General features: G+C 39.0%; 1 protein-coding gene across 7 annotated transcripts in view; it reads right to left on the bottom strand.

Annotated features, from left to right (window-relative positions):
• RIPOR3 (RIPOR family member 3) overlaps window positions 1-27,616 on the bottom strand; it is a 43,401-nt gene that overhangs the window by 5,788 nt on the left and 9,997 nt on the right. For 5 of the 7 annotated variants that reach the window (XM_015881764.2, XM_015881762.2, XM_015881766.2 and 2 more), the window contains 14 exons: window positions 18,473-18,601; window positions 15,052-15,198; window positions 12,325-12,403; window positions 11,609-11,632; window positions 11,424-11,477; window positions 10,706-10,855; window positions 10,124-10,187; window positions 9,734-9,777; window positions 8,938-9,063; window positions 7,706-7,851; window positions 2,588-2,717; window positions 1,556-2,134; window positions 1,170-1,309; window positions 415-547 (listed from right to left, as the gene is read on the bottom strand). In XM_015881764.2, the coding sequence (XP_015737250.1) occupies window positions 415-547; window positions 1,170-1,309; window positions 1,556-2,134; window positions 2,588-2,717; window positions 7,706-7,851; window positions 8,938-9,063; window positions 9,734-9,777; window positions 10,124-10,187; window positions 10,706-10,855; window positions 11,424-11,477; window positions 11,609-11,632; window positions 12,325-12,403; window positions 15,052-15,198; window positions 18,473-18,573 (1,917 nt within the window). In that variant the 5' untranslated portion in view covers window positions 18,574-18,601. Of the gene's footprint in view, window positions 1-414; window positions 548-1,169; window positions 1,310-1,555; window positions 2,135-2,587; window positions 2,718-7,705; window positions 7,852-8,937; window positions 9,064-9,733; window positions 9,778-10,123; window positions 10,188-10,705; window positions 10,856-11,423; window positions 11,478-11,608; window positions 11,633-12,324; window positions 12,404-15,051; window positions 15,199-15,918; window positions 16,156-18,472; window positions 18,602-25,711; window positions 25,759-27,616 lie in introns of those variants that run through there. The other 2 variants (XM_015881765.2, XM_015881767.2) reach the window with 2 other exon arrangements.

Raw genomic sequence — 27,616 nt, 5'->3', positions numbered from 1 at the left:
GGTGGACAAGGTCTCAAACAGAGAGAAATACTCTGCTGTGTTTTTTTTTTCCCCCTGAGAGCCACCAGTTTCTTCCTAGGCATACGGCTTTTTCCATACACAAAGAAAAGAAAAATTGATCACATGTTGTTGACACAAAATTCAACCCAATTGAATCCTGCAGCCTCCTGCAGCCTGCTTTGGTTACCACAAGTTCAAGGAAACCAAGAGGCTGTAAAAAAGGCAGCAGTTTTGGATGATATTTGCATGACCTCTTCTCTGCATATGCACGTATACACTGCTGCACTGCTGGAACTCAAGTACTATTCAGAATCTTTCTGCTTCAAAAAGAACTGCCTACACATTTATTTGTATCTCTACTCAGAAGTCAACAGCTACAACAACCACCTCACAATCCCATCAGCTATTTCTTACCTGCAAAAGTGCTTTGCACAGCTTCAGATGAGTTATTAAAAGTACATCTAATCTGTCATCACCAGTAGTTACATCTCTTGTTTCTGTTTTCATATCACAGCTCAGGGACTGAAATGTGTTGTCATTGTACGTGCTGTTGCGAAGAGGAAAGAAGGATTAAAACATGATCTCATATTACCAAATAAGGATGAAGACACGCAATCTCAGTAGAGTGCAACCCTCACTTTTACAAATTCAAACAAGTTGCAGAAACATAAACCAGGTGGCATTTAAGACACAAAAGTATTTTTTATTGCATTTGTAACACTTCTTAGAAAACATGAGGACTATTTCTAGAACTAGAAATGAATTACACAACAGTAATATCAGATCCACTGATCCCAGAAAAATCTATTTTGGAGAATCAATAATAGAAAAATGCTTCCAAGAAAGTGTGATGTGAGACAACTGTTCAAAGTTATCCAGACAACCCTGCTTGTAATACTCTTGCACATCAGGCATTCCATCACTTACCGAGGGTGTCATTCTCCAATGTTTTTCATATGTTCAGTTCAAGCTTCCTGCTATTTCAGTCTGCCACTCTGAATTATGAATCTCAGAATATTAAAACAAATAGTTTCTATCTTGGATGTTCACACTGTTAGCACCTCCGTACAATCTGTACTTAGCCAAACAATCTATGAGTAAGAGTTATGGGATCAGCTTTGCTTTCCCCTTTAACTTGCCACCTATAACAAAGTGCTGCAGACACCCACCTGATACTGGCTGTTCTTATGCTTCCAAATAATGAAACTTCATCAGCGCTACAGTCAGCATTTAAAAAGTTAAAACTTTCCAGCACTGTCTCCACCATTAAACTTTCCATAGATGAATGTTTGTGATGAAGTGTCCTTAGCTTTTGAAGAATGAAGGGAAAAATATTGTTATTTGTAGATATTAAATCATTTTACACAATTTCTTGATTGATTTTTCAAATTGCTCTTAATCACAAACAAATTTGCTTTTTTTTAATATTTTATTATTGGGAACATGCCATTGATATAACCTGATGTCAAACCCACTACAGGGTCACAACATTTTTTATCTCTTAGGAATAACAGTGGAAACTACATCACATACCAGTGTTAAAATATTACCATACCTTTAATTTATCCCTCAGAGTTAAAACTTGGTATTCCAATTTCTCCAGCTGGGTTTGACCAACATCATGGAATTTTAGCAAATTTAACACTTCTTGGAGAGTCCTGTCAATTGACTTTGTACATCCATCCAGTTTTGCATCATTTGCAGCGTTCAAGCTTTTCTGGCTATTGCTTTCTTGTTCTGTCAGATGGCGACTTCTGGTCTGGTTTAAACTTCTACCGCCTTTTCCACGACTCAGAAAACTAGATGGGCTACTTGGAAATGTGTCCACACACAGAGTCTTCTTCAGAATATCTAGAGTTGCATGGTCTGGAAGAGGATGCTGCTCTTCTGCACAAGTCTCTTGAATAATCACCAATGGCAACGTCCTATTGTCTAGAGCTGGAGCTGTAATGCTGGACTCTGTCACTCTCTGATCCTCAGAGCTGAATGAGTCTCCTTCACTTGTCTCTGCAGGACTGTGATGTTTACTCCTCTCGTGTACACCAAAATCACAGGCAGCCAAGTAACTTAATATGCTGGGAGGCTGAGCTTCACCACTTACATCCCCTTGGTTCTGTCTTTGTTGCAAAACAGACTGCAAACAAATTTTATAATCAGTAAGCACATATACTACTGAAAAGCATGACGTGCCACCTGGGATGAAGAACCACAGTTTCCAGTTCTTAAAAGCACATGCACTCAAACTCATGAAAAACCACTGAGCTGTTCTGCACAGAGGAACACACTGGTTCTAAGACAATGTTCTACACTAAGGCTACTGAGACTGGCTCCTAGTGCAATTCCCAGCATAGAGGATTAAAACACATGCCCACATCCCTACCATTCTGACTGCCAAGAGAAATATTTCACAGTGATTTAATATCTTTTACAAAATTTAAAATGAAGCTCCAAGTAATAGAGTAAAAATAAAAATAACCCACTCTGGAATGTCATGTTTTCACATTTCTGAGTGTGATCTTCAATAGCCTAATCAGATCTACACATTCAAGGTCTACGCTCTGCATTTTGCCTTCTTCTGCATACTCACTGGGTAGTATTTCTCTCTGAAGCTGGGAGTATTAGGTGGGGTCCAGTTGTATAAAGAGCTCTTCCTGCTACCCACAGAAAACTTGGCGGTAGTTCCAGGTGACAAGAACAGGTTCTCTGCATCAAAGGGGCTGTAGCAGAAGACACAAAGACCAACCTGTCAGTAAGACCAGAAAGTACAGCTATGCTTAGCAACAGGAACAGCTGTTAGAATTAGAATTGTGACACTTAGTAAACAACTGAGGGAATAATAGGAAAGAAAGACTAACTGCCTCTCTGACCAATATCTTTGATCATATCAGCTGAAAAAGAAATAAGCAAAAATACTGCGTGTCACATACAAAAATCAAAACACCCTTTAGACAGAGACCTGTGCCACAGTCTTTGGAAGGCAAGTCCAACAGACTGCAAAGCCTGATGAGTTCTCTGTCCTGCCGCAGTTTCCTACATAGACACCAGTGCAGCACAGAATGCTTTCTGATAGACACACACACCATAGCAGATAGAAAGAAAGCACAAAGTAGCACTAGAGAATAGTTGCATTTAGCTGTACAACACAGAACTACATTAAGACTGAAACCATCCAGACACTATTGAGGACTGACTGACTGTACGAAAATGACCTTCTGCTCTCTAACAACAGCTGAAGGGAAGAGTTCCACTCCTCTCCAGCTTCTCACGTCACACATGGACACCATCCTTCAGTGCAATGCACCACTGTCTTTCTCAGCATGGAGATACCATTCCATGAAGTAGCCTAATGCAGGATAATTGGCTAAATCAACCAGTATCACCCAGCTGCAGTTCATCAAACAGCCCGATTCCATGGATTCATGTTAACCACCATCTGTATTGTCTCAATATGCAGAAAATAAATCTGGTTTCTGACAGAAAGAGCCTATCGGTCAAAGCCTGCTAAGTTTATTGATGCAAGCAAATTGCTTCTATCCACAGCATTTCTTAAGAGACACAGGAATCGTTTCCTCAGATTTTTCATTTTTAGCTTTTAATACAGCAATATAGTAATGCAAAGTGGCACTTAATAGGAAAGGGACAAGAATAATGAAGTATACATAACTGTGCTTTTGACAGTTACTAGAACCCTCTAGCAAAACACAGATGCCCTCCAGAGAAGCCTACAGTTAACGCAGGAGAGCAAGTAGAGAGTGAAAAGAAGGGTGAACAAACACTGGAAACAATGACATCTGCTCTTACAGCATCTACTATCTCTTGCTTTTAAACTCTGTAAGTATGATCTATCACCTTGTTCCACGTTCATATAGCAAACAAAGCAGCATATTGGGACAGATCTAAGAATCTATCTCACCCAATGTCTTGACATTTTCAGAAGTTAGCACAGAAAAGCCCAGGAAAGAGAGTGACTAGAATAGGTCGTCCCCCACACATACTCAAGTTTAAAGCAAATCAAAGTTTAGACACGTCATATACCAGGCACTGCAAGCAGACTATTGCCATTAATAGTCATTAGCAGATGCTTTCACTTTTCTTGTCTAAACACTTCCTGAAATTACACAGAATCATAGAATTTTAGGGACTGGAAGTGACCTTAGTCCAATCCCCCTGCTGGAGCAGGAACACCTAGACTAGGTCACACAGGAACATGTCCAGGTGGATTTCTGATGTCTCCAGAGGAGACCCCTATTCCAGCATTCTGTTACCCCTACCATGAAGTAGTTTCTTCCTCATATTTATGTGGAACCTCCTATGCTCCAGCTTGCGCCTACTGCTTCTTGTTCTATCACTGGATCTCAGACTGACCAGTGCTTGGATAATAGCAAGATATATGTTATCAAAGCCTCTAAACTGGGGAAGGATGAAACACTTGGTATTTCCACTATTTTATCATCCTTCCACATTTCTTTATCAGTTGCATACGGAGGACTGTCCCCAAATTACATTTTTAGACAAATGTAAGTAATCAGACAAAACATTAAAGAGTTGAACACAACCCTCTCTTCATCTCAGAGGTTTTGAATTCCTCTCTCTCACTGCCAGGACAATACCCTAATGAATCTCTGTCCACCCATCCTGTGTGTTAAATAGCTGCAGGGCCAGAAAGGCACTCAGTGGATAGATGCATCTGAATTCCATTATTAAGCCTGCATCCACAATAGTTTTGGTTGAATGGATGAAGCTTACTTATTAACAGAACACAACACTCATTTTATTCCCTCCTTATTGAACATATGTGAAAACAACAATGTACTTTTAACAGAGTGAGCATAGTTTGTTTTCTGCAGTTCATCAAAGCATAACGAGCATAGATGTCAAGGTTAGTGCAGCTTGTTATAGGACATGCTTTGAAACATCATTTGTCTTGAAAGCACAGCAATATATTGGACTGCTGCCTAAGGATACCCAGGTGAGCATTTATTTCACAAAAGCTTTTATCTATATGAGAAAGACTGGCAATATGGATGCAAAAAACCACCTCCAACAAAATAAACTCAAATTTCCTTTTTTATTTTCCTTTAAAGTTTTGTTTTCCTCCTGCTCCAGGAATCCTTGTGAACCAGGCCAGCATCGATCCAAAGCAGGCTGAAATTATAGAAGTTATTCTGGGTGGCAGGAACCTTTAGATTCCAGCACAGGGCACTAGCTGAAGCTTTGAAAAGAGAATACAGGTTTTCTTTTTGTCATTCATGATTGAAAATTCAGACTTCAGATTAGATTGGCAAAAAAACAAAACAAAAAAACCCAACTATTTTATGCCAAAACAAACCAATGTATTCTGCCAAACTAACCAGCAAAGCAATTCCGTAATAGGCCCAAGCTCATTCATGCTCCTTATGGCATGATCTACAAAAGCTTTTATTAGAGGCCATAACACTAGCAGCCTAGTTAAAGAAAATACACATTTAGAAGTAGAAGAGTGAAGTACATTTCAATTTTTTTGCAAAGCAGGTCCATTTTGAAAGCTGGCTTTTCAGGGATGTTTGGGGGTAGCAGACAGATTTGTTTAGTTATTCTTACACAAAAGAAACAGCCATTACTTTGAGTGCTCTCTTAAAATAGAAATACCCTCAATTACCATCATCCAACTTCTTTTCTGTAAGGACCTTCATCAGACAGGCTGTCGAAGTGGAGAAGTCTGCCAGTTCTATGCAGAAGTGCTCTGGAGAATCTACTTGGTAGAGTACCAAGGCATTTCACAAGACTTAAATGCAGCAGAGACACACAGCTGGAATATTCTCACAGAGAGAAAAATTTCCAAGTGGGGATTAACACCCAAAGGAAGTGAATCACCACTAGCCCCGCTCCCAGCTCAGATGTTGCCAACTCTAAAAAGCTGGGTGAGTGCTTCCAAATGCCATAGCAGCACTCATCTTTGCTGGTCCAAAGTTAGCACAGAATCATAGAATTACCCAGGTTGGAAAAGACCTCAAAGATCATCAAGTCCAACCACAGCCTCATAGTACCCTAACAGCCCTCTACTAAATCATATCTCTGAGCACCACATCCAAACGGCTCTTAAACACATCCAGGGATGGTGACTCAACGACCTCCCTGGGGAGCCGATTGGAGTGTTTAACTACCCTTTCCGTAAAGAAGTGTTTCCTAACATCCAACCTAAACTTAGCTTGGTGCAACTTGAGGCCATTTCCCCTCCCCTTATAGTGTAATCTGTGAGGTACTATCACAGCCAAATAAATAATTTATGTATATTTCTGACTTTCTGAATACTAATGTGCTTTGGAGACTAAAGCTATTGTACAGTTAACCATGCTATATCCCAGAACAATCCCTGAATGGTACCAATAGAAGCAGGTTAATAAGTTTTAATTTGTGGCAGCAAGTCTGTCAGTATGTACCAAAAGTTCCAAACATTTAGTGGTTGTCAATTTCCCAAGAAACCAGCATTCCCAGTAACAATCATCTAATCTGCTGTAAGCTTAGGGTCATGTAACTATTTTCCACTTAGGGAAGATAGCAAAAAAGCCATCTTTCAGGCAACTTTATGTCATGGTATTCATACATACAAAACTCTCACAAACCCAGGAAAAAAAAAAAAAAGTCAGTTGTTAACTAGCTGTAAGATTTTTCTCACTTCTTCAGAGATTCTCAGGAAAGCAGGTCATTTTAATATTAAAAAGAAGTCTTATTAAGCACAAGGAGTGAACGCACAATACAAAAAACATCAGAGTCACAAACTAAAATATACCAGATACTGCTGCTGTGAAAGGACTACATTAGGTTCATCATACATCCATTCAGTCACAGCCAGATTGAGTGAGAACAGAACATACAGCCTGGCAAGACTACAGTGGTGCACTCAAGTAAGATGACACACAATAAAAATAACAGTACTGCCTTGAAGATCTACAGTGGTACGATTAGAGTGAGGAATAACATTCAGCGCAGCATCCACAAAAACAAGAATTTGCTTTTAATAACATTAGTAATCCAGTACAAAAAAAGCGCAAATTTAAAGCATAAAAGAGTTTAACAAGTCACAGGCACAATGAAAATAGCCAATTGTTTTAAAAGTGTCTCCGTAACCAAGTTTCCCTGAAGTGCAGAAACAAGCTTTACATCAATAACCACAATCATAGTGCAAATATGAAGGTGTCAAGTCTTTAGGTAGGTTCATTTTGTAATGATTCTTGGCCTGGTAATAGTGACTGTCCTAAATTTCAACTGATTTCTTATCTTTCTTATTTGTGCCTAGAAGCTTCTATTTCCAGTTTCTCTTCAATGTATTTAAGATTACTGTTCATGCTTTATAGGTGTACATACATCGCTTGCAGCTAGAGTTGGACACTCACTCAAAGAAATAGTAAAACTAGGTAAAAGCCTACAAGTCAGCCCTGTGGCTACCCATGGTTGTGATAAGAATAATTCAAAGAAATGAAGGGTCACAAAAATAGGTTCCTCCCTTTCCTTCCACCTCCCCAGAGACTGGACCCACAGGGCCAGAGATCAGGCCAAGTGACTGTGGTTGCTGTGAGGAAGCACAAGGCTTCTATCTATCCCGCACCTGCTCTGCAAAAACAGAAAGAGAACTATGATGTTGATTGCTGCTCAGTGACATACTTCAGAGCCTTTTATTTATTTCATATTTTTGACTCCAGCTTTTTAAATTCTAAGCTGTACTTACTTCCAGAGGACTTCCAGCTGTAGCTTGATAGTGCCCAGTTCAGTTATATCCACAATGATTGCTTGAGGCTTGGTTGTAAAGAAGTTTATGCTGTCACATGTCACAACACCAACTAGAACTGTGGCCAGTCCTCGCAGTTCTGTCACCTGCTAGGACAGACAGATATGTCCATTTTCTTCTCAAAAAACAATCCTACAACTCACATGCATGGAAAGGAAAACATCCCTGGCTAAGATCTGCTCAAATGCCCAAAGAAACTTAAAGCCCTGATCACTGATCCCAAACTGCTGTGAGCCAATATTCCCATAAATATGCCACGGATTGTTAACAAAAAAAAAGAGAGGTTCATGAGTGAAGGAAGACAGAGCTGTACAGTACTTCTAATAACAGAAAGAAGAGGACAACGTGAAAAATATTAGTCAGACTTTTAAAAGTCAAAAAAAAGTGTAAAGCTTTGTATTAGCTCTTCTAAGACAAAGTGATTGTGTCAGAAAAATTTGTATTACTTTACAAGCATTATGACAAAAGAAGCCTCTCAATTACCCTCTCACCCAATCTACATCACACAGTGGCACCAAGAGAGGTGTTATATGGATACCTCTAAAGGCTCTCTTGGCAAAGTGCTAAAAAGTCAGTCTTAGGAAACCAAGTTCTTGCTGCCAGTTAGGAGGGAAATACTGCAGCAGCTCTTTTAAAAGAACTACCAGAACTGGAAACCATGCACTGGCACAGTTTCCTAGGAGGATAGAAACCAGTAGAGACATCAATCTCAGCTCCTTTTAGGTTGACAGGAGTCATGCTGCATAGTCCAGCCCATGAAAGATGCCAGATTACACTGGAAATGATGTTTAAGGATTAACTCCATCTGATAGGTACATGCCAGAATAAAAGCCAGTGGCAGCAGCACAAGGGTATATGAAGACCATAAGCTTCCCCCACAGAAACTTGCAACATCCTAGATACGAATCCAGGATTTATTTTAAATATACATACTGGACTCCAGAACACAGGAAAGTAGAAGCACTAATACTGCTACCAGTGCTATGTGCACCAAAAGAAAAACAGACAATTCTGTTTAATACACAGAAAAATGATTAACTGCCATTTTTACATGTCCAGAAAAAGAAAATTATTGAAGTGCTTTGACAAATGCATGGTAGGCTAACAGGTAAAGCAGTATGGCAGAAGACCTGTTAACACACTGGTTCCAACCCAACCATTATACACCACACCTTGATTTCAAATTGCTCATGGAGATTGGGTATAAAGATCTTTTCTTCTTCATCCCACGTTTGGCTGTCATCAGTCTCAATCTTGCCTTTCAACCTCCATTTTTGGCGCCCCAGTCGCACAAAAACCTGGAAATCACAAGGAGAAAAGGATGTTAGGTCAGCATAGCCCAGAACATTCTCTTTAGACCATAAGCCTCAACTCCACTCCAAACTGCAGAGGCAACACTGTTTCATTGATCACTATGTATTTAGGACCTTGGATAAAAGCAGAAGACTAGAGGCAAAGGTTCAGGTTGTGAACTTTAGCATCTTCAATCAATGCCTAATTATATGCTTCATCCACTTCAGAAGACCTTCAAAACTGCTGTATATGTGGCGCAGAGGTACAGAAATACATGGCACACTGGAATTGATACAGAATCATTAGCAGAGAAACTTTGTGAAGTACTAAGTTGCACTGAAATAATACAATGGGCATTCTTCCAAGAAACATGCAGCAACTGTTACTTTACCTTCAAAGTTGCCTTAGAATTAAGACCTACCAGGCTGGTCCTAATAAACAATCACTGACATCTTCGAACACTCTCCGGTAACACTTAACTCACATCCTTCCCTACTCAACCTCAAGCCCGAGTAACCAGTGAATATGACAGGCTCCTGCCCTCATCAAGACAGAGCGCAGTTTTATCACAGCCTGTTTCCCACTTGCCTTCTACACACTGTACCCTTGCTCTCCAGTTCCTCAGCAGCAAATTCACAGCAATAAAATGACAAAATGAATCATTATATACTGCACCTCATACTGGTCACCTGGGCAGAGACGTGCAAATCCCACCAAGCCTGAAAAGAGAAGAAAAGTTCCTAATACTTGAAGAGTTTTACAGGGGTCCCAACAAAGCCTCAGTAACCCAATTAATACTTCTTCATGCTTAGCCTCATGCAGAAGCTATCCCACTGGGCCAAAATTCGTCGTCAGCTTTTGTACTCAAATATAAATAACATTCTAGATCTGTTTTACAGCACTGAAACAAACAGAAGTCTGCCAAAAAATTCTGGTCAGGGTCAGATGTAGAAAACCACTGGAAGCAACTCACATTAACTTTGGATTTCCTAGGTAGAAACCTGATTCGTTTAGAGTCCATTTGCTGAACTAATGAGTCTTGAAAGAAATATGACAAGAACATACCTTTCATCTTCAAGTGAAACTCTCCTAAATGGACCTCTAACGCCCCTTCTATGAAGCACATGTCCTAAAAGAAATATTGAACAATCAATTAGGACTGAAAAGCAGAGTGAATAGCATAGCTCCCTTTGCATACATGTCATGTTCTCATGCTATCTTTAAATGACTTTGGCTTATATTTATTTTCTGTAAAAGACTAACACTTGCACTAGTGGAGGTCAATGGAGAGGCCACTCGTACCACTGTCAAGATAGAAAATTGTGATGCCTCTCCACAAAAGAGCCTAATCTTAAAGTTCATCAAGTTCAACTGCAATCCAACCATCCCACCCTAACTCCAACAACCTTCCATTTGGCTTCATGAGAACTTGAAGCCAAACTGAGTAGTAGACAAAAACAGGGAGGAAACCAAAGCTTTGCCTGAAAGGTATTTATCTCATGAGTTTCAGTTCGCATTATGCGCTGTATTTTAATCACATATTAAGTTTCTAAATCCCCATTACTGGAAAAGCCATCAACAACTCCTGCTGCCCTTTTATGCTAAGCAACAGTCAAGATTTCACTACACGTTAGCAGTATTTCCTACCTCTGTACACTCTTGAAAGTTCTTATAGAGCTCCACCAGGCTCTCCCTGGAGGCTTTGGTGGAAGGAGACAAGGAAAAGGCATGTTTCATATTAGTGGCCCCATCTCGCAGTCTGCACTGGATACAATAAGCTTCATAGAGTTCTTCTACCTTTAAGATTTGTGGATAATTTCAATAAGGAACACTGTCAGTCATTAATGGAGGAGGAAAAAAAAAAAGAAAAAAGAGGAAGGGATATAGAGAAATAATTTGCTCTAAGTTATTAGACTAGAAGACAGGAAGTAGAGTACCACTTTGTTAACGGCAAAATTACTCATAAAACAGGAAGCTGATTCTCTTAAAACATATTAATATACCTATACCTTTAGCTACGTCTAAGAAGAGATTTAATTCCTTTAGAAGCAGACATGCACATGTCAGAGGTGATGGGGGATAACATGTAAGTGTCCTAAAAGCAAATTTAAATACTTCCTGAAAAAACTGGCAGAAGTTGCAAATTGATTTCACAGGCAAACTCAGGTTGGGATGAAGCAAACATTCAGCTTGAATAGGAACATGCAAGGAAATAAATAAAACCCCCTTCTTCCAAGAGTGGTTATAGCTTTCAGAAAGTATCTAGTATCATTTATCTTCTGGAAAACTATAATCAAACTATTTTCTATTCAGAGAGTTTGCTTACACAGAAATGTCTCACACATAAAAGACAAAATTCCCTTACTTTGCTTATGTGGAACTCCAGTTTTCTAATGTATCTCTCCACAGAGCGAATTTGCTTTTGAAGTAGGTAGGTAGAGAGAGAGAGAACAAACTAGATTAGTTTTTTCAGTATTTCCTAAACAAGTCTTTAAGTAACACAGTAAGCATCATTACTTTTTCCGTATTTGCAATACTCACAACACTTACCTTATCAAGGTCATAGTAGAAGGCCTGAAAGACAAACAGCACAAATTGAACAGGAGATGACATATTTGTATTAAATTAACAATTCTTTTATATTTATGATAGAACTCACTATGCATTTAATCTAGATGCACTAAATTAATATATATTGTTTACTACAAAGAGACAGCCCAAAAACTTTCGGAGTAGTCACAATTTCTGTGCGTGGTTGGTTTGCTTCCCTATCACCACCACAGATGCTTGAATTGAGACAACGGGCCTCTCACCTTTAGACTTGGACATTGCCTATGGTGCACAGGACTTTATTTTTTTGCCTACCATTTCCCAAATGAAAGAAATTCTGATGTGTGAGTTATCATTTCATTAGCACTGCTGCTGAAGGTAATTTTAGGGAGTTGTGAACAGAGCAGAATCTATGTTGCTAATACATATTCAATAGATATTAAAAATGAAGCCTGGTCTTTCTACCTCAGACTTGAGGAAATATAACCCCAGTAAGAAAAGGAGAGAGAACTAAACAAAGGTGGATGCTGAAAGAGGGAAATTTCAAGTTTAGATGTAAATGCAATTTGCTCCATAAATTCTAGATTGTGATGAGCTGCTGGACCTCATCTCATTGCTTTAACTAGAAAACCCCCATGAGAGTTCCAAATGTGAGAGATATCATCTATTTTTGTGCCAGCCTTTTAAATTTCATTCAGGTATTGAGAGCAACATACCAATCTGGAGTTCCTTTTTGTATCTTTGTGTCGATCAGAGAGATAATCCAGTTCAGCCTGATGTGCTTTGAGGTACTCACTGGAGAAGAAGAAAACAAGAAACATTACGTTCTTCTGGTACATTCATTATGACACCTTCTCAAAGATTTTTTCAGCAGAATGTTAAAAATCAAATTCCTTCTCTAGAAATTTCTCTTATTTTCTTCTCAAGAGGGATGAATGGCCTTAAAGGTAGACATGGATCAACAAATGAGGAAGGGTTTTCCATTGGTAATTATTTGTTCTCAATGCTAAGTTAGTTCTAGAGGATCAGGAGACAGATATACAGGAACACCTGTAAAAGAGGAACCTAGGCCCACTAAAATCCCAGAACACCTTATCTGAGGTAAAAAAAAAAAAAAAAGAAAAAAAGAAAAAAAATCAGTTTATTTGTTCAGCAAGTATTTTTTATGAAGGAATAATAAATAATGCCATCTTAAAAAACATAACCTGCAGCACTGAGCACTTGCACTACAGAATGAAACTTACAGAAATACTCTGTATGTAAGGTAGGGCAGACATCATCCACTGTTTTAGCACACAGAACTGAATACCACCTTTCAGAATGCTAGACAACTCCTTAATGCAACTGTCACTTTTTCCAGAGCAGGAACTATTCTGCAAAGTGTGAAGAACCTGATGCCAATTGGCCTCTTCACAGCTGCTTGCATGCAAAGGATGGCCTGTAAGAATTCTAGAATACTATTTCTGCTGAGAATATCTCCTTCCAATTTTGCTTTTAACACAGGTAAGATTTTCCTCACTTATTTAAAAGGGAATTAAAGCTACTTGGTATATACTACATAAGACACAGTCAGAGCAGTTACAATAATTTCACGTTAGCCAACTACACATCAAGTTTGCTTTGATGCATTTAATTTTCTTACTGTTACAAGATCAGACAACCCCAGATACTCAATGGCTGAGCATTCAGCTGCCTGTTCTTCACACTTGCCCATTAATAGCTCACTGCAGGAGCATCCAGGGTTGCTGGCAGGAAAGTTTGCTTTCCTTCTTGGGGAGCTTTGTCACTTTTAGGTTAAAGCACATTAACACTGCCAGCTCGATGGACTGGAACCCAGATGGTTAACAGAAAACAGTTATTTGCTACAACTATAAAGAAAGAGGCACATAAAACATTCTGTACTAAAAACTCAAGTTACCCCAACACCAAGCAGTCTCAGTCTGTATCTACTTAAAATTTGGACTCCATATTGCCATTTGATACAGCTGTTTTCTGTAGGTTACTTTAGTCAATTAGTCAGCTACTCAGTTTTGGCAGGAGTCTGATCACATGGCACTCCCTGCAAAACTGGGAACAAACTCTGATCCACTTTATAGTTTCTCCTCCCTAAGCTGCGATAAATTCTAAACTCTGCAAAAACATTTAATTCTATTATTTATTTTAAATCTAATTTCTAGTAAAACATCTACTAATTCTTCTATTTATTTTAGGGCCAGGACTTTATAGTTCTTTATTGGAGAAAAAAAAAAGTGACACTTGTGAGCACATAAGATATTAGAGTGCTTTTCATGCTCTCAAGAAAACTATAATCAGAATTAAGACAGTAAAAAAATTCTGAGGAAAACAGAAAAATACAGGAAGAAACTTTGTGGGATGCCAGCAGGAAAAAGTTACAAGTTTTGCAATTCCAAGGGATGCTATTTTATCTTCTAACAGCAGCCTTAGAGCATAAACGAAGTTCCTACAATATTAGACCAGGTTCACTGACATAAATTCTAATGATTTAAGATGTATATTTTCATATACACCTCAGTAAGGTCTGAGAATGCAGTTTAAAGTTTTAGTCACTGGTGAAATCAAAGATGGAGACAAATGGCATTTTATCACCACATCTTATTACAGCCTGTAATACCAAGAATGCAAGTTCACCCATGTTTTATTTGCCATTTAAGCACTGAGTAATATCAGCATTTCAGTAATGAAACTGACAGCTCCCTCAAAGCCAGGACACCCCAAACAAACACTGCCAGCCCTCTGTTTGATTTCTATTATGCCTGTTGCTTACACCCATACCTACCAGGCAGAGAAAACAGACAAACTGGTCCTTTCATCCTTTTTAGTCAAGTTCATACTAACGCAGCATTGTCTGTGCAGTCAATTATGATCAAAACTCTTAAGCAGAACTAGATTTAAAGCAATAAAATTGAAGTAAGGAGCTTAATCTTGTTAATACTGCCAGTGGAACATGGGGACATACTATACATTTGTTTCATCACCTCAAGTCAACTAAGTTTTTCAGGTGGATCTCTGATTACAATTACAGACCTCTTCAATTATCTTCGTTATCCTCAGGCTTTCTGCTTCCCACTCTATATCCTCTGAAAGCCTCCCTTTCTTGAGATATCTCAGTTGCTCCACAAATAACAGGCAATTTCCCAGAGTTTTACTCGTCACTGTTTTTTGTTGTTGTTGTTGTTTGTTTGTTTTGTGTTTTTGTTTTTTTTAAAGAAGCATAACAAACAAAAACATCAGAGAACCCAGAACATTTTGTCAGATTGGCTGAGTGCAAATGAAACTGCTGTCTTCCAAAATTCCAAACCAGTGTCTAGAGAAGTTATCATGTAAATTTAGGTATGACAGATGGGGACATGGAACAATGTGATATACAGAGTTAAGCAGCATGACTAGGTATTATAAGTTAAAGAATTTAAAAGAGCTCTTACTTAAGTCCTTTCTTCAAAGCTTCAAAAATTTTCTTCACCTGCAGTGGTTTTGGATCCCAGATGACTGCCCCTTTCTGCAATGAAGAATAAGCCCTGGGGGATTTAAATGACATTCTTGATCTCACTGAGCTTCTGCTGAGAGACTTTCTGTAAGAAAAGAAAGGAAATAAGGAAAAGATGAAAAATGCATCACCTGGAAGAAAAGAGAGATCTGACCTACAGTGTTTCCAGGCAACAAATTATATGCCCCATAGCTTTACTGAAAAGAGTAAAGCTCTTGATACAGCGAAAACACTTCCAGAGATAATATTAGAAAATTAAGGCACAGCCTTAATTATCTAATGCAGAAAAGACACAAGTTCTTGCTGCAGGACAAGATCACTCTGTCTCTCATCTGCAATCCAGTACAATAAGGCAACAAACCTTTGCTAACAACTGCAAAGCAGAAGTAGATTTAAGGAGATTTCTGTTCTCCAGCTACCAGTAAACTCTAGAGAAATACTAAACAATTTACATTTCTAAGCACTTACTCGAGCACAAGTACACAGAGTAGAACAAACACACATGATTAGCCTTAAAACATTAGCAAGAGGCTAGAGATAAGCTATTCACTTTTGGACTGACAAAGCTAACATAAAAAAAGCCTTTAGATTTCTTTGCCAACCTTCATCAACCACTTAAAGGATCATTTAGAGACTCAGCATATTATAGGGAAGATAATACCAAGCTCAGGTTACATACAAGACATAACCATCAAACTGTTTTTTCCAGTATCTAACACCTCACTTTCTTCTAAAAACAATTGCAAAACCAAAATTAAATACCATCTCTAACAGAAGTCCCATATGTAGGACCATTTCAACTAACCTGAGGAATTACAACACCCCACCCATTAGTTATATATCTGCCAAATTTGAAGCAGAAAATGAACTGTTTACAACGGTTCTTTCGGACTGTCAAGTTACTGCCTGGCTTGACTCTATCAATATACTTTTTTAAGTCTCAAGTATTTTTATCTAGCTTTGTTAACACTCCCCACAAGCCAAGCTTCTAAAATAACACTGTTTTAAAGAAGGTTCCTGTTCTGCAAAGCTGAGCCAACTGGTTGCATTCAGAAAAGCTTTCCACCTTCTCTATTATAGCCACCCTAAATTAAGCTCACCTGGGGAAATGATGAACTCAAATAGACCTAATAATTATCCACTGGTTACCTTAAGGTGTAAGCATGTGACTCAGTGCCTAACAAGATTATCAAGCTGGGTGATAGAATTATAGATGCAGCAAACCTGAGAGCTGTCCCCAGTCCTATTCTAGAAACATTACAGGAATTACTTTATTCTTCTGGTGCTCAGTTTCTGCTTCTTTTCTTTTAACTTCTAATCTGCTGCCAAACATCACTAGATATTTAGTTTCTTCACCCCAGTGATTATCTCAGGTGACTTTTTTTTTAATGATGGCTTAATGTAAAGTATCGATCAACCAAATCATTTGGAGCTCAGGTTACCAATACCAAGGAACATAAATGCTAAATTAAAAATCCACAATAGCATTGAGGGATTTTTTCCCCTCTAAAATAACAAATCTTTGAGTAATTCATGCAAAGTGATACACTTTCAACAGGAATAACTCTGGAAGTAACAGTCCAGCCAATAACAACAGTTAAAACTATCTCCTGGAATGTTCACTGATTAAAATTCCTTCATGCAAAGAAGAGAATAGCATACATATTCATATTTTAGACGAGTATTCATCTGTCTGAATGGCAAGATATCACACAGAACATAATTTTAACTTTTGAAATTAAAAGCCCAAATTACTCATTTTTGTTTATTTTTTTTGGGGGGGACGAAAGGCTTTGGTGTTTGCCTTCAGAGTTTCAGACTGCGAAGCTTAAATGCAGGAAACCACCTCCCTTCAGTTTCAAGTATTGCATGCAAGCAATAAAGAGGCATGGACTGTGATCTGAAACTCTTTTCCCCTGTATTTTCTACTGAGTGCCACAGCCAATAGGTACTCAGCGCACTGCTGTTTAGAATCCCATTTTCACACATTGAATAGAAATGTTGAACAGCTGGCTTGTGATTTTAAGGACAGTAATTAAGGGTGGTTACTATGTCACTGCTTCCCCTTGTGAACTTAGTTTTGTAAGTATCAGATTTCCTATTTTATAGATAACAGTAATAACGCTTCCTGTGGAGACCACTGTGAAGAAAAATCAAACAGTGTGTCTGATTGAGACCCTCAGAATGTTGCTAAACAAACACAAAAGTACATTTAGCGTCTACTTAAGAACCCATGTGGACCTACTTTGTGTGTCATCCTTTGAATAAACCTTGCATAGGGCCCCTGCAGACTCCTGCTGTGTTTTGCAATGCTGCCTGAGGAAGAATAAAGTTAGGAGAGGGTGATTTTAAAACTAACCAAGTTGGAGAAAGCTCCTGGGTATCTGCCAGGTTATGATTGAGTAGCCAATACAAAGATCTCTCTTAGTGTCATGATTCCTGAACAAAACTGTCTGACTAAACACCTAAATAACAGAAAGGAATATAATAAAAAATGCAGAGAAAAATGCATAGGCATCTGTCTAGAAAACCACTGCAGCTAGAAATAACAGATTAATCTTATGGGATAAAGAAATTTTTCTGTTTTGAGCATTCTTAGACTTTCTTTATTGCAGAAACAGCTGTACCCCATTTCTGGTAGGTCCTTTCCCTACTACAACTCCCACAGTGTACTTCAGCTCAAGTCTGTCTACATAATTTATCACCAGTGTCTTCTTCAAGATCATTGGTGTAATTTTAGCTGCCTAATTCCTGCTGGGTGTAGGACTATTTTCCAGCTTCCACAACGAATTGATTTACTCCAGTATAAAGACTTCTTGATCATATCACAGTCATGTTGGAATTTCATTTCTGCTCACACCTCGTACTTTACCATGATATGTTTACCTAAAAGTTAATGCAGTTCTCTGGTTCTTTAAAATATATTTTTTCTAAACAAGTCCAGAAGTTTAGTGATACGCACTTGGAATTTATTTATTTATTTATTGAGTACAATACTTTCCAATAACTCTGTACGATACCTGGAAATAATTTACTTTGTTATTACTGTAGCATGCACTGGTAGCTAGAGATGATACTACTTTGCGTTTGTATATCACATCTTCAAAAAGCACTCGACAGACTATACAGGCATCACTAAATGCAGAACTCTTCTAGAGGAAAAGCTGGACAGACATCTGCATAAAGCAATGCTGCATAACAACATATGATAAGCAAAAAGGAAAAAACAGTGGATGGTTTAGCAATTACTGTGTTGGGCTGAAAACTGAATCATTTTAGTTTTAGTATCAGACCTACTTCAGCACTTGTAAGTGAGGTCATATCTACAATCACATCCGCTTTCAAGTGATGTTACTTACGCTAACTTTCTGCTTTGCACAGTGCTGAATCCAGTGAAGGAACAACTCCTACTGATACCACCTCCATCACCAGAAGAGACGAATGTGAGTTTGACCGACATGACTGCCAATCAGTAAGTCTGCTGGATTCTGAAATGAACAGAAAAATAAATGAGTTGAAACCCTGGCAGTTCAGGCTCAGACCTGCGCTGCTGGAAGTGCTGAGCTGGAAGAAAGTGGAAAGCCAGAAAAAAGGCAGATTACATAGAGAAAAAACACTTGTCTGCTATACAAGTTTACTCTGTTGCCACGCACAGAATCATAGAATCACCATGGTTGGAAAAGACCTCCAAGATCATTCGTCCAACCTCCCACCTACCACCAATATTTCCTCACTAAATCATGTCCCTTAGTACAACATACAATGTTTCTTGAACACCTCCAGGGACAGTGACTCAACTACCTCCCCTAGGCAGCCTGCTCCAGCACCTGACCACTCTTTCAGAGAAGAAATTTTTCCTAATACCCAACCTGAATCTCCCCTGGCACAACTTGAGGCCATTCCCTCTAGTTCTATTGCTAGTTATGCAGGAGAAGAAGCTGACCCCCACCTCACCACAACCTCCCTTCATGTAGTTGCAGTGAGTAGTAATGTATCTCCAGATCCTCCTCCAGACTAAACAACCCCCTTTTCCTCAGTCACTCCTCATAAGACTTGTGCTCCAGACTCCCCATCAGCTTTGTTGCCCTTCCAGGAACATGCTACAGGGCCCCGAGGTCTTTTCTGTAGCGAAGGGCCCAAAACTGAGCACAGCACTCAAGGTGTGGCCTCACCACGGCTTAGCACAGTGGACAATCACTTCCCAGCTCCCACTGGTAACACTATTTCTTACACAAGCCAGGATGCCATTGGCCTTCTTGGTCACCTGGGCACACTGCCGGCTCACATTCAGCTGAATGTGCATCAGCTCCCCCAGGTCCATTTCTTCTACACAGTCCTTCCAGCCACACTGCCCCAGGCCTGTAGTGCTCCCTGGGGTTGTTGTGGCCAAAGTGCAGGACCCAGCATTTGGTCTTGCTGAATCCACAATACAACTAACATGCTACTGAGTAGTCTGAAATGAAATCTCTTACTATCTGCAATTGCTGACTGGTTTTACAAATTAACTTCATAGAAGCCAGAACAACCTCAGCTCAGAGGCTGTCTGCATTTCTGGCTTTAAAAAAGCCCTGTAACTGTGCCACTGTTTAAGGAATTCATGCCAACCCGTGTACTGCCAAATCAGTTTGAATGCCAGGAAAACACTTAAGTTCTCGGCCTAGTTAGGTCCCAAAAGTAGTTCCTTACATCTGTGCAGAGCCACACTCAAGTCTGGCAGAACTGGCTTGAGTGGGATACTTAAGCCCGAGGCAGAAGTCTGGTTTCAACAGTAAATTTCTGTTTTGTGCTCCTCCTCACGCAAAATTTCCTACAGATTGCTGCTTTCTGTTTTCCATCAGTCAAATTCTTGCTTTCTGGAGAACTGTGCTCTTTGCCATATGCCTATAGAATCCAAGTTGCAATGTAAGTAACAGACATACTCCTCAAAGCAGCTGCAAAAAATCACCCAGACAGTTAATATACAGAAGAATTCTCTTCCTTCTCCCCTCAAGCTGGTGTAATATAAACACCACAACTAGCAGCTTTGGTTTTAATGAGGCCATTATTGGGGCCAAACCCTAATTTCCTCTCTCAGTTCTTACTTCTGACTCATACAAAACTCAATTTGAAATTATTGAGAATTCTTAACTGATTAAAAGAAAACATGATATATATTTGCATGGAGAAGAACAAACTCCTAGGAAGAGCTCTAAATGCAGATGCTCCATGCAAAAGTTTTTCCTATATTATGAATGTGCTTCAAAGATTAGTGAGATCGCCCCATCTATCAACGTAGATACTGGAAAGGAGCACCTCCACTAAACCCTGCAGGATCTCACTTATGCAGAGCTGTAAGCATTTACAAATACTAGTAGGTTGTTTGCATTTTTAACAGCACAATGTTCAGAGCTCAAGGCCACTAACTGTGTCATGCCCAGCTGCCATGGACAGCTACATTCAAATGCAATTCTCAAGCACATTTTCACAGTTCCTTCAAGAATGAGAGAATCTGAATGATGTTAGGAAAGCACCCTTAAAGGGGTTATCTCTCTTAAATAACGTTGATAAAGTCAAATACCTCCTGGTATTCAACTGCATATACAATACTGGTAGTAACCTAGGAATGTAACAGCTCATTTCATACACAGAATCTGACAAGAAGTCCATAGGAAGGATGTAATGGCAATAATTTAATAGTAAGAGACATTTACAAATGCAGTTGTTTAAACATGGATTTGCTAGCCAGAGTACCTGTATAAAAGTGCTGAGCTATGTTACAACTACCCCGAGTCGTCCCAAATTCAACTGCCCCCTTAGGCTAAGAATCAATCAGATAAGGACACCCCCACACTGCTTGGGCAAAGCTGAGTTTCTATCTGTCTTCAAAGGTGTAATCTCTGCTCCACAAGCCAGTGTCTCCAAAACTCTCAAAATACCAGGATTGTACCCTGGGGAGCACAGGTACTTCCTCACTCTTAATCTTTCCGAAAACCACAGAATGTGAATACAATAGCATGAGGCTGGCATATGTGGAGCATGAAAACAAATGGCCAAGATGAAGGAGTTTACTGCCAGAGGCAACAGAAACACTGAACAACTGGAACAAAACAGCGTCTTCAAAAAGTCTTATAACGTTACTGAATCCTAAGCAGATGTACAAAGTGCTGGATACTAACATACTCAAATATATTAATACTTGCAACTTCGTAAGATCCTCAGGTCTTAGAAAATACATTTATAATATAAATCAAAAGAGGTGATTTTTGGTAAAATTAAGGGAGTATCCTTGTTTGAACTTTGTATTTCAATGACTTGCTATGTCCCACAAGACTATTAGCATTTCACCCTCAGTGTGATTATCCAGACATACAGGGCCAAACATTTGAGTTTTTATGCAGCCGTGAGTTCGCTGCATCTGCATGTTCTCCTCAGTTAGCACTAGGGGATTACTTAGGCCAAAGGACCTTCATCTTCTACAGAACAAAATTTGGTGTCTGTGTTTGTGGCTAAACTTTTCCTACCCTAGTCACATACTTAATTGTTTTAGAGCACAATGGCTTCAACAGTTTTATGTGGAAAACATGACTCACTGACTTCTTGCAAAATACTTCTGCTTGTGTTTTGCACTTTAAACTTGTAGCCATGACTTTCTTTCAGTATCTCCAAGAGGTTCTCTTGAACTTGATAAACTACTGCTAAAGTATTTGTGCTGTCTTAGCGTTGGATTCATTCCATTTGAGAATGACCTTTTAGTTAAGTGACACATGCTTCCTTCTAGTTGCGCATCTGCAAAAAACTGTACCAGACTTCTGTTTCCTTCAGCTAATTGTGGAAACTTGCATCACATTGACAGCCTGGGAAGCAAGTAGCTCAGTATCTCGTTAGGATATTGGTACCCACCATTAAGGGAATAATGGATACATGTCATGATGATGACAATTTGCCTTATACCACTTCATGCTTTTTCCTTTATTATTGCTGTTATTTTTAGACATAATTTTGTTTGAAAAGTTTCATTAGCTGTACTTGGGAGGATGACAGAGCCATTCTATCTTCTTGTTAACTGAGTTAATTTAATTTTGCACATAACAAATGTATTTTCACAACACAACCTCAGGAAGATCCCTACATTGGAAGGTTGCTGACTACAACGTCTTTAGTGCACGGTTGTAGAAAATTCAATTCTCCACCATGATAACCATAAAAATTTGCCCTTGTTGGTTCTGCAACATTTCTCCCAAACGTCAGTTTTCACAGTGTATAACTAACACACGATGAACACTCAAGGACTTCAGAAACATAAAATACGGTCAAACTTGTTGAACAAAGTCTTAGGGATGTCTGGCCTGAACCACTGGAGCTTCTTCCAGTGATTTCAATGTTCCTTGGAACAGGCTGGAAATTTCTAGATCTCAGCACTTTGCAGCAGTGGAGATCCAAACAACCGACCTTCAAAGTTAATGAAACCCCTGAGATGTGATAGCGGCACAACTCAGCCCTAATTACTAGTTATATGTAATGAAGAATGACAGAGCAAAGAATGAAGGGACCATCCTGTGCACAGCACAGCGTTGAATTCAGTGGGAAAATAAACACTGTATTTAATCTTTGCTCTCAAACATTCTTTAGAAAAACCACTGACCTCAGTAGCAATGTCTATTTGCTAGAAAAACATTCCAAATTTATGATTACAACCCCTTAACTTTTAAGCATTTCTGTTCAGTTATCACACAAATATTCTATTTATACTGTTTTTGGCAGAACTAAGAAAAAATTCTCTGGCTATTTTTGTAGAGATTAGCAGACACTTGAGTCAGGGAGACAAAAGTGCTCTACATCCTATATCTCAATGCTGCTATTTTAATGCAGCCTTAAACACAAATAGGGACCCTTTCTTCAGATACATCCTCTCCATGAAAATTTGCAGTACAATCCGAATAGGCTTCATGTTACCCACTGCAACACAGAAATTCTGATTTCTGGATATCATTCATCTAAAATTAGCATCTGGCACCAACACATATAACCTGTAACTAGGCCACCATATGGACAGGGCAATTACAAATAATGGAGAACGTATGTTTGATATTTTATCAGATTTATATGGTAGAACAGAGAGAAGTAGCTGAAGTGGCTGCCTGCAATGAGCTTTGGAATATTTTTCCCCTGGTCTTGTATTGTCCATTTCTGAACCACCAAGAAGTAAATTTTGCCTGTCCTTTGCAATTTTCCTGCTCATCTCTTTCTCCACTCTGACTCCTATAATGAGAAGAAAACACAGTAGGCAGATTGTGAGACAGGCCCTTTACTTTGCACCACACTTTCATCTGTCTGGTTGTATTTTCAACATCCCAAATGATTTGGGAATATAAATCCAATCTCAATAATAATTTAGGATCCTAAGATCTAGTTACACTGATTTTTAATTACTATTATATTCCAATTTCACATTATTTAGAAAGATAGGGCCTCAAAGTTTTACTCATTTACATACTTCTGAAAATTTTATTTGTTCTGAGCAGATTCAGTTCTTAAGTATATATTTAAATACTACATTTCTGACATACTTTCCTCCTAACTATATTCAAGCTATAAAGACAAAATCAGATAAACAGCTTTGATCCAAGTTACTGCTTTAGTCATTAGGCCTTTCTACAGCTTTATTCCAGCTTCTGGAAATGAAGTTTGCCATGCAGCAATAAATTTAAATATCATAAGCAGGCACCTCAGACAGCTTCTCCTGTGCTGGAAGTAGTGTCTCTGATGTAATGTTTCTAGTGTAGCTCTTTGAACACAGGACTCAACTTTCATGTCCACGATGACCTGTTTTTCAAGCTTGCAATTCAATATGTTACTGTATTTCTAATTACTTTTCATTTAAGCATACAGATCCAAGTTCTAATCTCAGCAACAGTTGTGCACAACCAGAGGAAATCAGTCATTTATTCCAGATTTCCCTTAGAATCTGGGCAGCAAAAGTTAGCCCATATTCAGTTAATGACCTGGAAACTATTTTTCAAGGCACAATTTCGTGGTCAGTTTTGTACCTCCCTCTAGTGGCAGCAGATATCAAACAAATGAGGCACAATAGAGACCTAGTCACATACCACACACTGACTGTAATAAGAGAAGGATCACAGACTGCACTTAGCCAAAATCCCCCTTTACTTCCTTTGCCAGTCTGTGGCACGTTCATGTAGCCACATGCAGTTTCTCCACATTTTGCAGACACCAGAGCTCTTCTGGTTGCTGTGAAGACTTTTGCACTAAGATTTGCTTTCCTCTTCAGGGAAAGGCACAGAACAACCCACCATTATCAGCTGATTTATGAGCACAGGGCTTGCTCCTCACTTCTCTGGTTTCAATTTCAAACCTGATGACAAACTTGCAAGCGTGAATCAGAGACTGAGGAATGTGGCAGGCTCCACGCGTAGTCTGACATGCAGCTTTTTCAGCATTGGCAGAAATTGACTCTGCAGTGAGCTACATTCTAACGAATACTTAAAAACAAATTCCTAACAAGAGAAGAAGCAGATGGCTTTGGGAGAGAGCAGTTTACAAGCAATGAAGTGGCTCTTCCATTACTGACAGAAAAATTTGCCCAGCAGCAAGATACTGATTCCTACATTCCATCTTTCAGAAGTTTCTCCTTAATTAAAACTCCCAAGGAAAATTCTTCTGCAAAATAGTTCTCATTCTTCCCACTTTCCCCAATCTATGCCTTAATATGTGTACAGATAGACTTGCTGTGTGCGACCATGTCTCCATCCACCAGCTAATGCAGAAGCCTGCTGAAAGCCAATTGCCAGGTCAGTTATGAAATAAGAAATGTCCTTTATCACAGACTTAGGGTTGCAGAAAGTCCCAGATCTAAGCTGCAGTGGAATCTACTACAATGCATAGATATCTGTTTGGCCTATTACACCGAGAAGGGTACATTAACCAAAACAGATGACACTCTTCCACGAATAGTGCAACGTAATGTTCTACAGGGTGTGGGATGTCTTTTGATACCTTCAAAAACTGAAGGCTATGAATCACATTATAACAGCATGTGTCCCAGGACACGCTTCTGACGAAGGACAAACCATTTGTCATTTTGCTGTCTGATCATAAAAGCCGTCCCTTTATTAGAGGGAATGGCCTCAAGTTGTGCCAGGGGAGGTTCAGGCTGGATGTGAGGAAATACTTCTTCCCCAGGAGAGCAGTCAGGTGCTGGAACAGGCTGCCCAGGAAGGTGGTGGAGTCACCATCCCTGGAGGTGTTCAAGAAACATTTAGATGTTGTACTGATGCACATCTTGTAGTAGGAGATGTTGGTGACTGGTGGACAGTTGGACCAGGTAACCTTAGAGGTCTTTTCCAATCTTGATGATTCTGTGAATTGCGCCATTAAGTCAACTTTCTATTGCAATAATGTTTTATTCCCACAGATGTTATCAAGACAACCTTGTACCACAGAAATAATGAAGTTGTTAAGTTAGGAACAGAATCTCAAAGAATATTGGAAAAAGAAGTAGCATACAAAATGTCATGTAACAGGAAAATAGTTGTTTGGAAAGAGATGGTTGTATTTTAAAGCAAAGCAGTTTCTTTAATGCTGAGTAGGCACAGGCTTACTTTCTTCAAAGTCAGGATTTCCAGTACTGATTAGTGAATCTTGGTACCTATTTTAAGATAATTGAAAAGGGAGTAATTTTTAGAAAGGGACATGAACATTTTGACAATCAAGAATGTTTCTCATTGGCTAACGGCGAATTTTCAGACATAATTTGGCACATTTAAACATTTTATCTAGGATGAATTTCCCCAGTATCTTCTAACAGAGGCTTGTACTCATATTTTCTAACAAATTAGGGAAGGTGTCATAGCATACCAACACTATGCTGTGCTAAAGTTCCCTGTCTGTAGACACTCCATAGCCATGTACATTTCCTTGTGGGAAAAAAAACAAAACTTAACCTTCTAGTTTATGTGAATATATATCTGTACTTCCCCCTTCATTCCCTACCAATATCTAATATATATGCTCTGACATTCGTAGCCCACATTTTTTTTACGCTGTGATTCTCTGCTTTTATTTGGTTTGAGTTTGCTCTTAATGAGGTGAACTTTGCACAGCCCAACTCCAGCTCCTATAAAATCTGTCTTAAATAGCCAGATTTAGAGATTTTGTATAGAGGGAAAAAAGCGCACATACCACACAGCTGTACCTGGAAACAGATGTTTTACTCCCTTTAAATGAGCTAATGAGGGCAGGAATATGGAACAGATAGGCACATTTCCGTCTAGATTTTGAATGTGAAATTTTGGAAATGGTGCAGAACAGAATGGTGCGTCCATATGAGGGGAGGGAAGAAAGGTGCTAAGTCCACTCACAAACTCTGGACAGCTGCACTGACATCCAGGCTCTCCCACTTTGCAGCCTTACGGACCCCAGTGTCAGTCCTATCCATCAGCTCACAAGAGTATTCCATAAAGAGCAGCCTCCATCCTCCTTCCAAATCAACTGCTATAACTATTGGAATCAGTTTTTTTACAGAAGTTGGTCCTCTGTGTCTTTGCATTTATCAAGAGTAAGAATTCTCTAGATCACATTTTTCAAGGCTTCTGTAAAACAAAAAGCAGATGAGGTCAGATACTGTGAAAACCTCAGCTTCTGATGAAAATTTGATGAAAGTGAAGAATTTTTAAACTAACTTAGCCCACTAGTGTGGCCTTAAAACATAGAGTCTTATGCTGCTGGTTCAGAAACATTTTTAGCACCACTGCTTCTCTACCTAAACTTGCTCCCAAAGACACGTTCAGAGAACGAAAAAACCGCTGCAATCATGATTTGGTCCCATACTGGAAAAACACATCAGTGCTGATTTTGTATAAAAAGATACACCAGAATTCCCCCCTGATTCCTAGCTTCAACTTAAAATAAATCAATAAATAAAAACTTGATTTGTTTTCAGATGTTGTTCATCAATCTGCTCCCTTACAGCACAGATCAGATGCACAGCAGCAAGAAAGAATCATCTGCTGTATAAGCCTATGTGAGACACGGTCATTACATGTAGAGCAAACTGGGTTTAGTGGGGCCCTTTTTCCCCTTGGGACTGCGGTAATATAAATTATTAGTAGTAAAAATAAACATTGGCTAGCTTGAACTTCATTCTTCTAGATCTTATTTTTGTGATGGAATTAGCTAAATAAAGCTCACTTGAAAGAATGTTTAATTGCAAACTACCCCAAAAAAACAAAGTTGAGATAATTTGTTCTTAAATATTAAACACTCTAAAGTAGATTGCTTTGGAAACAGCTGACAGAGTAATGTGTGTTAGGATACATATGATAAAATGAATAGTTAATCAAAACACAGTCTAAACCAAATTACATTTACTTTTAAACTAGATCTTCGAGTTTTGTCAGTCTGATTCTGCCTGGGAGACTCTCAGATTATTTCAGACCTAAACAGAATTACAACAATACACTTTTCAAAATCATAAATCAAAAGAGTTAAACTCACAGACTCACTTA

The sequence above is a fragment of the Coturnix japonica genome, chromosome 20, assembly GCF_001577835.2.
Source record: "Coturnix japonica isolate 7356 chromosome 20, Coturnix japonica 2.1, whole genome shotgun sequence".
In the NCBI taxonomy this organism is placed as follows: Eukaryota; Metazoa; Chordata; class Aves; order Galliformes; family Phasianidae; genus Coturnix; species Coturnix japonica.
The sequence above is the reverse complement of the archived record's forward strand: the minus strand, read 5'-3'. Positions and strand labels throughout refer to the sequence as shown.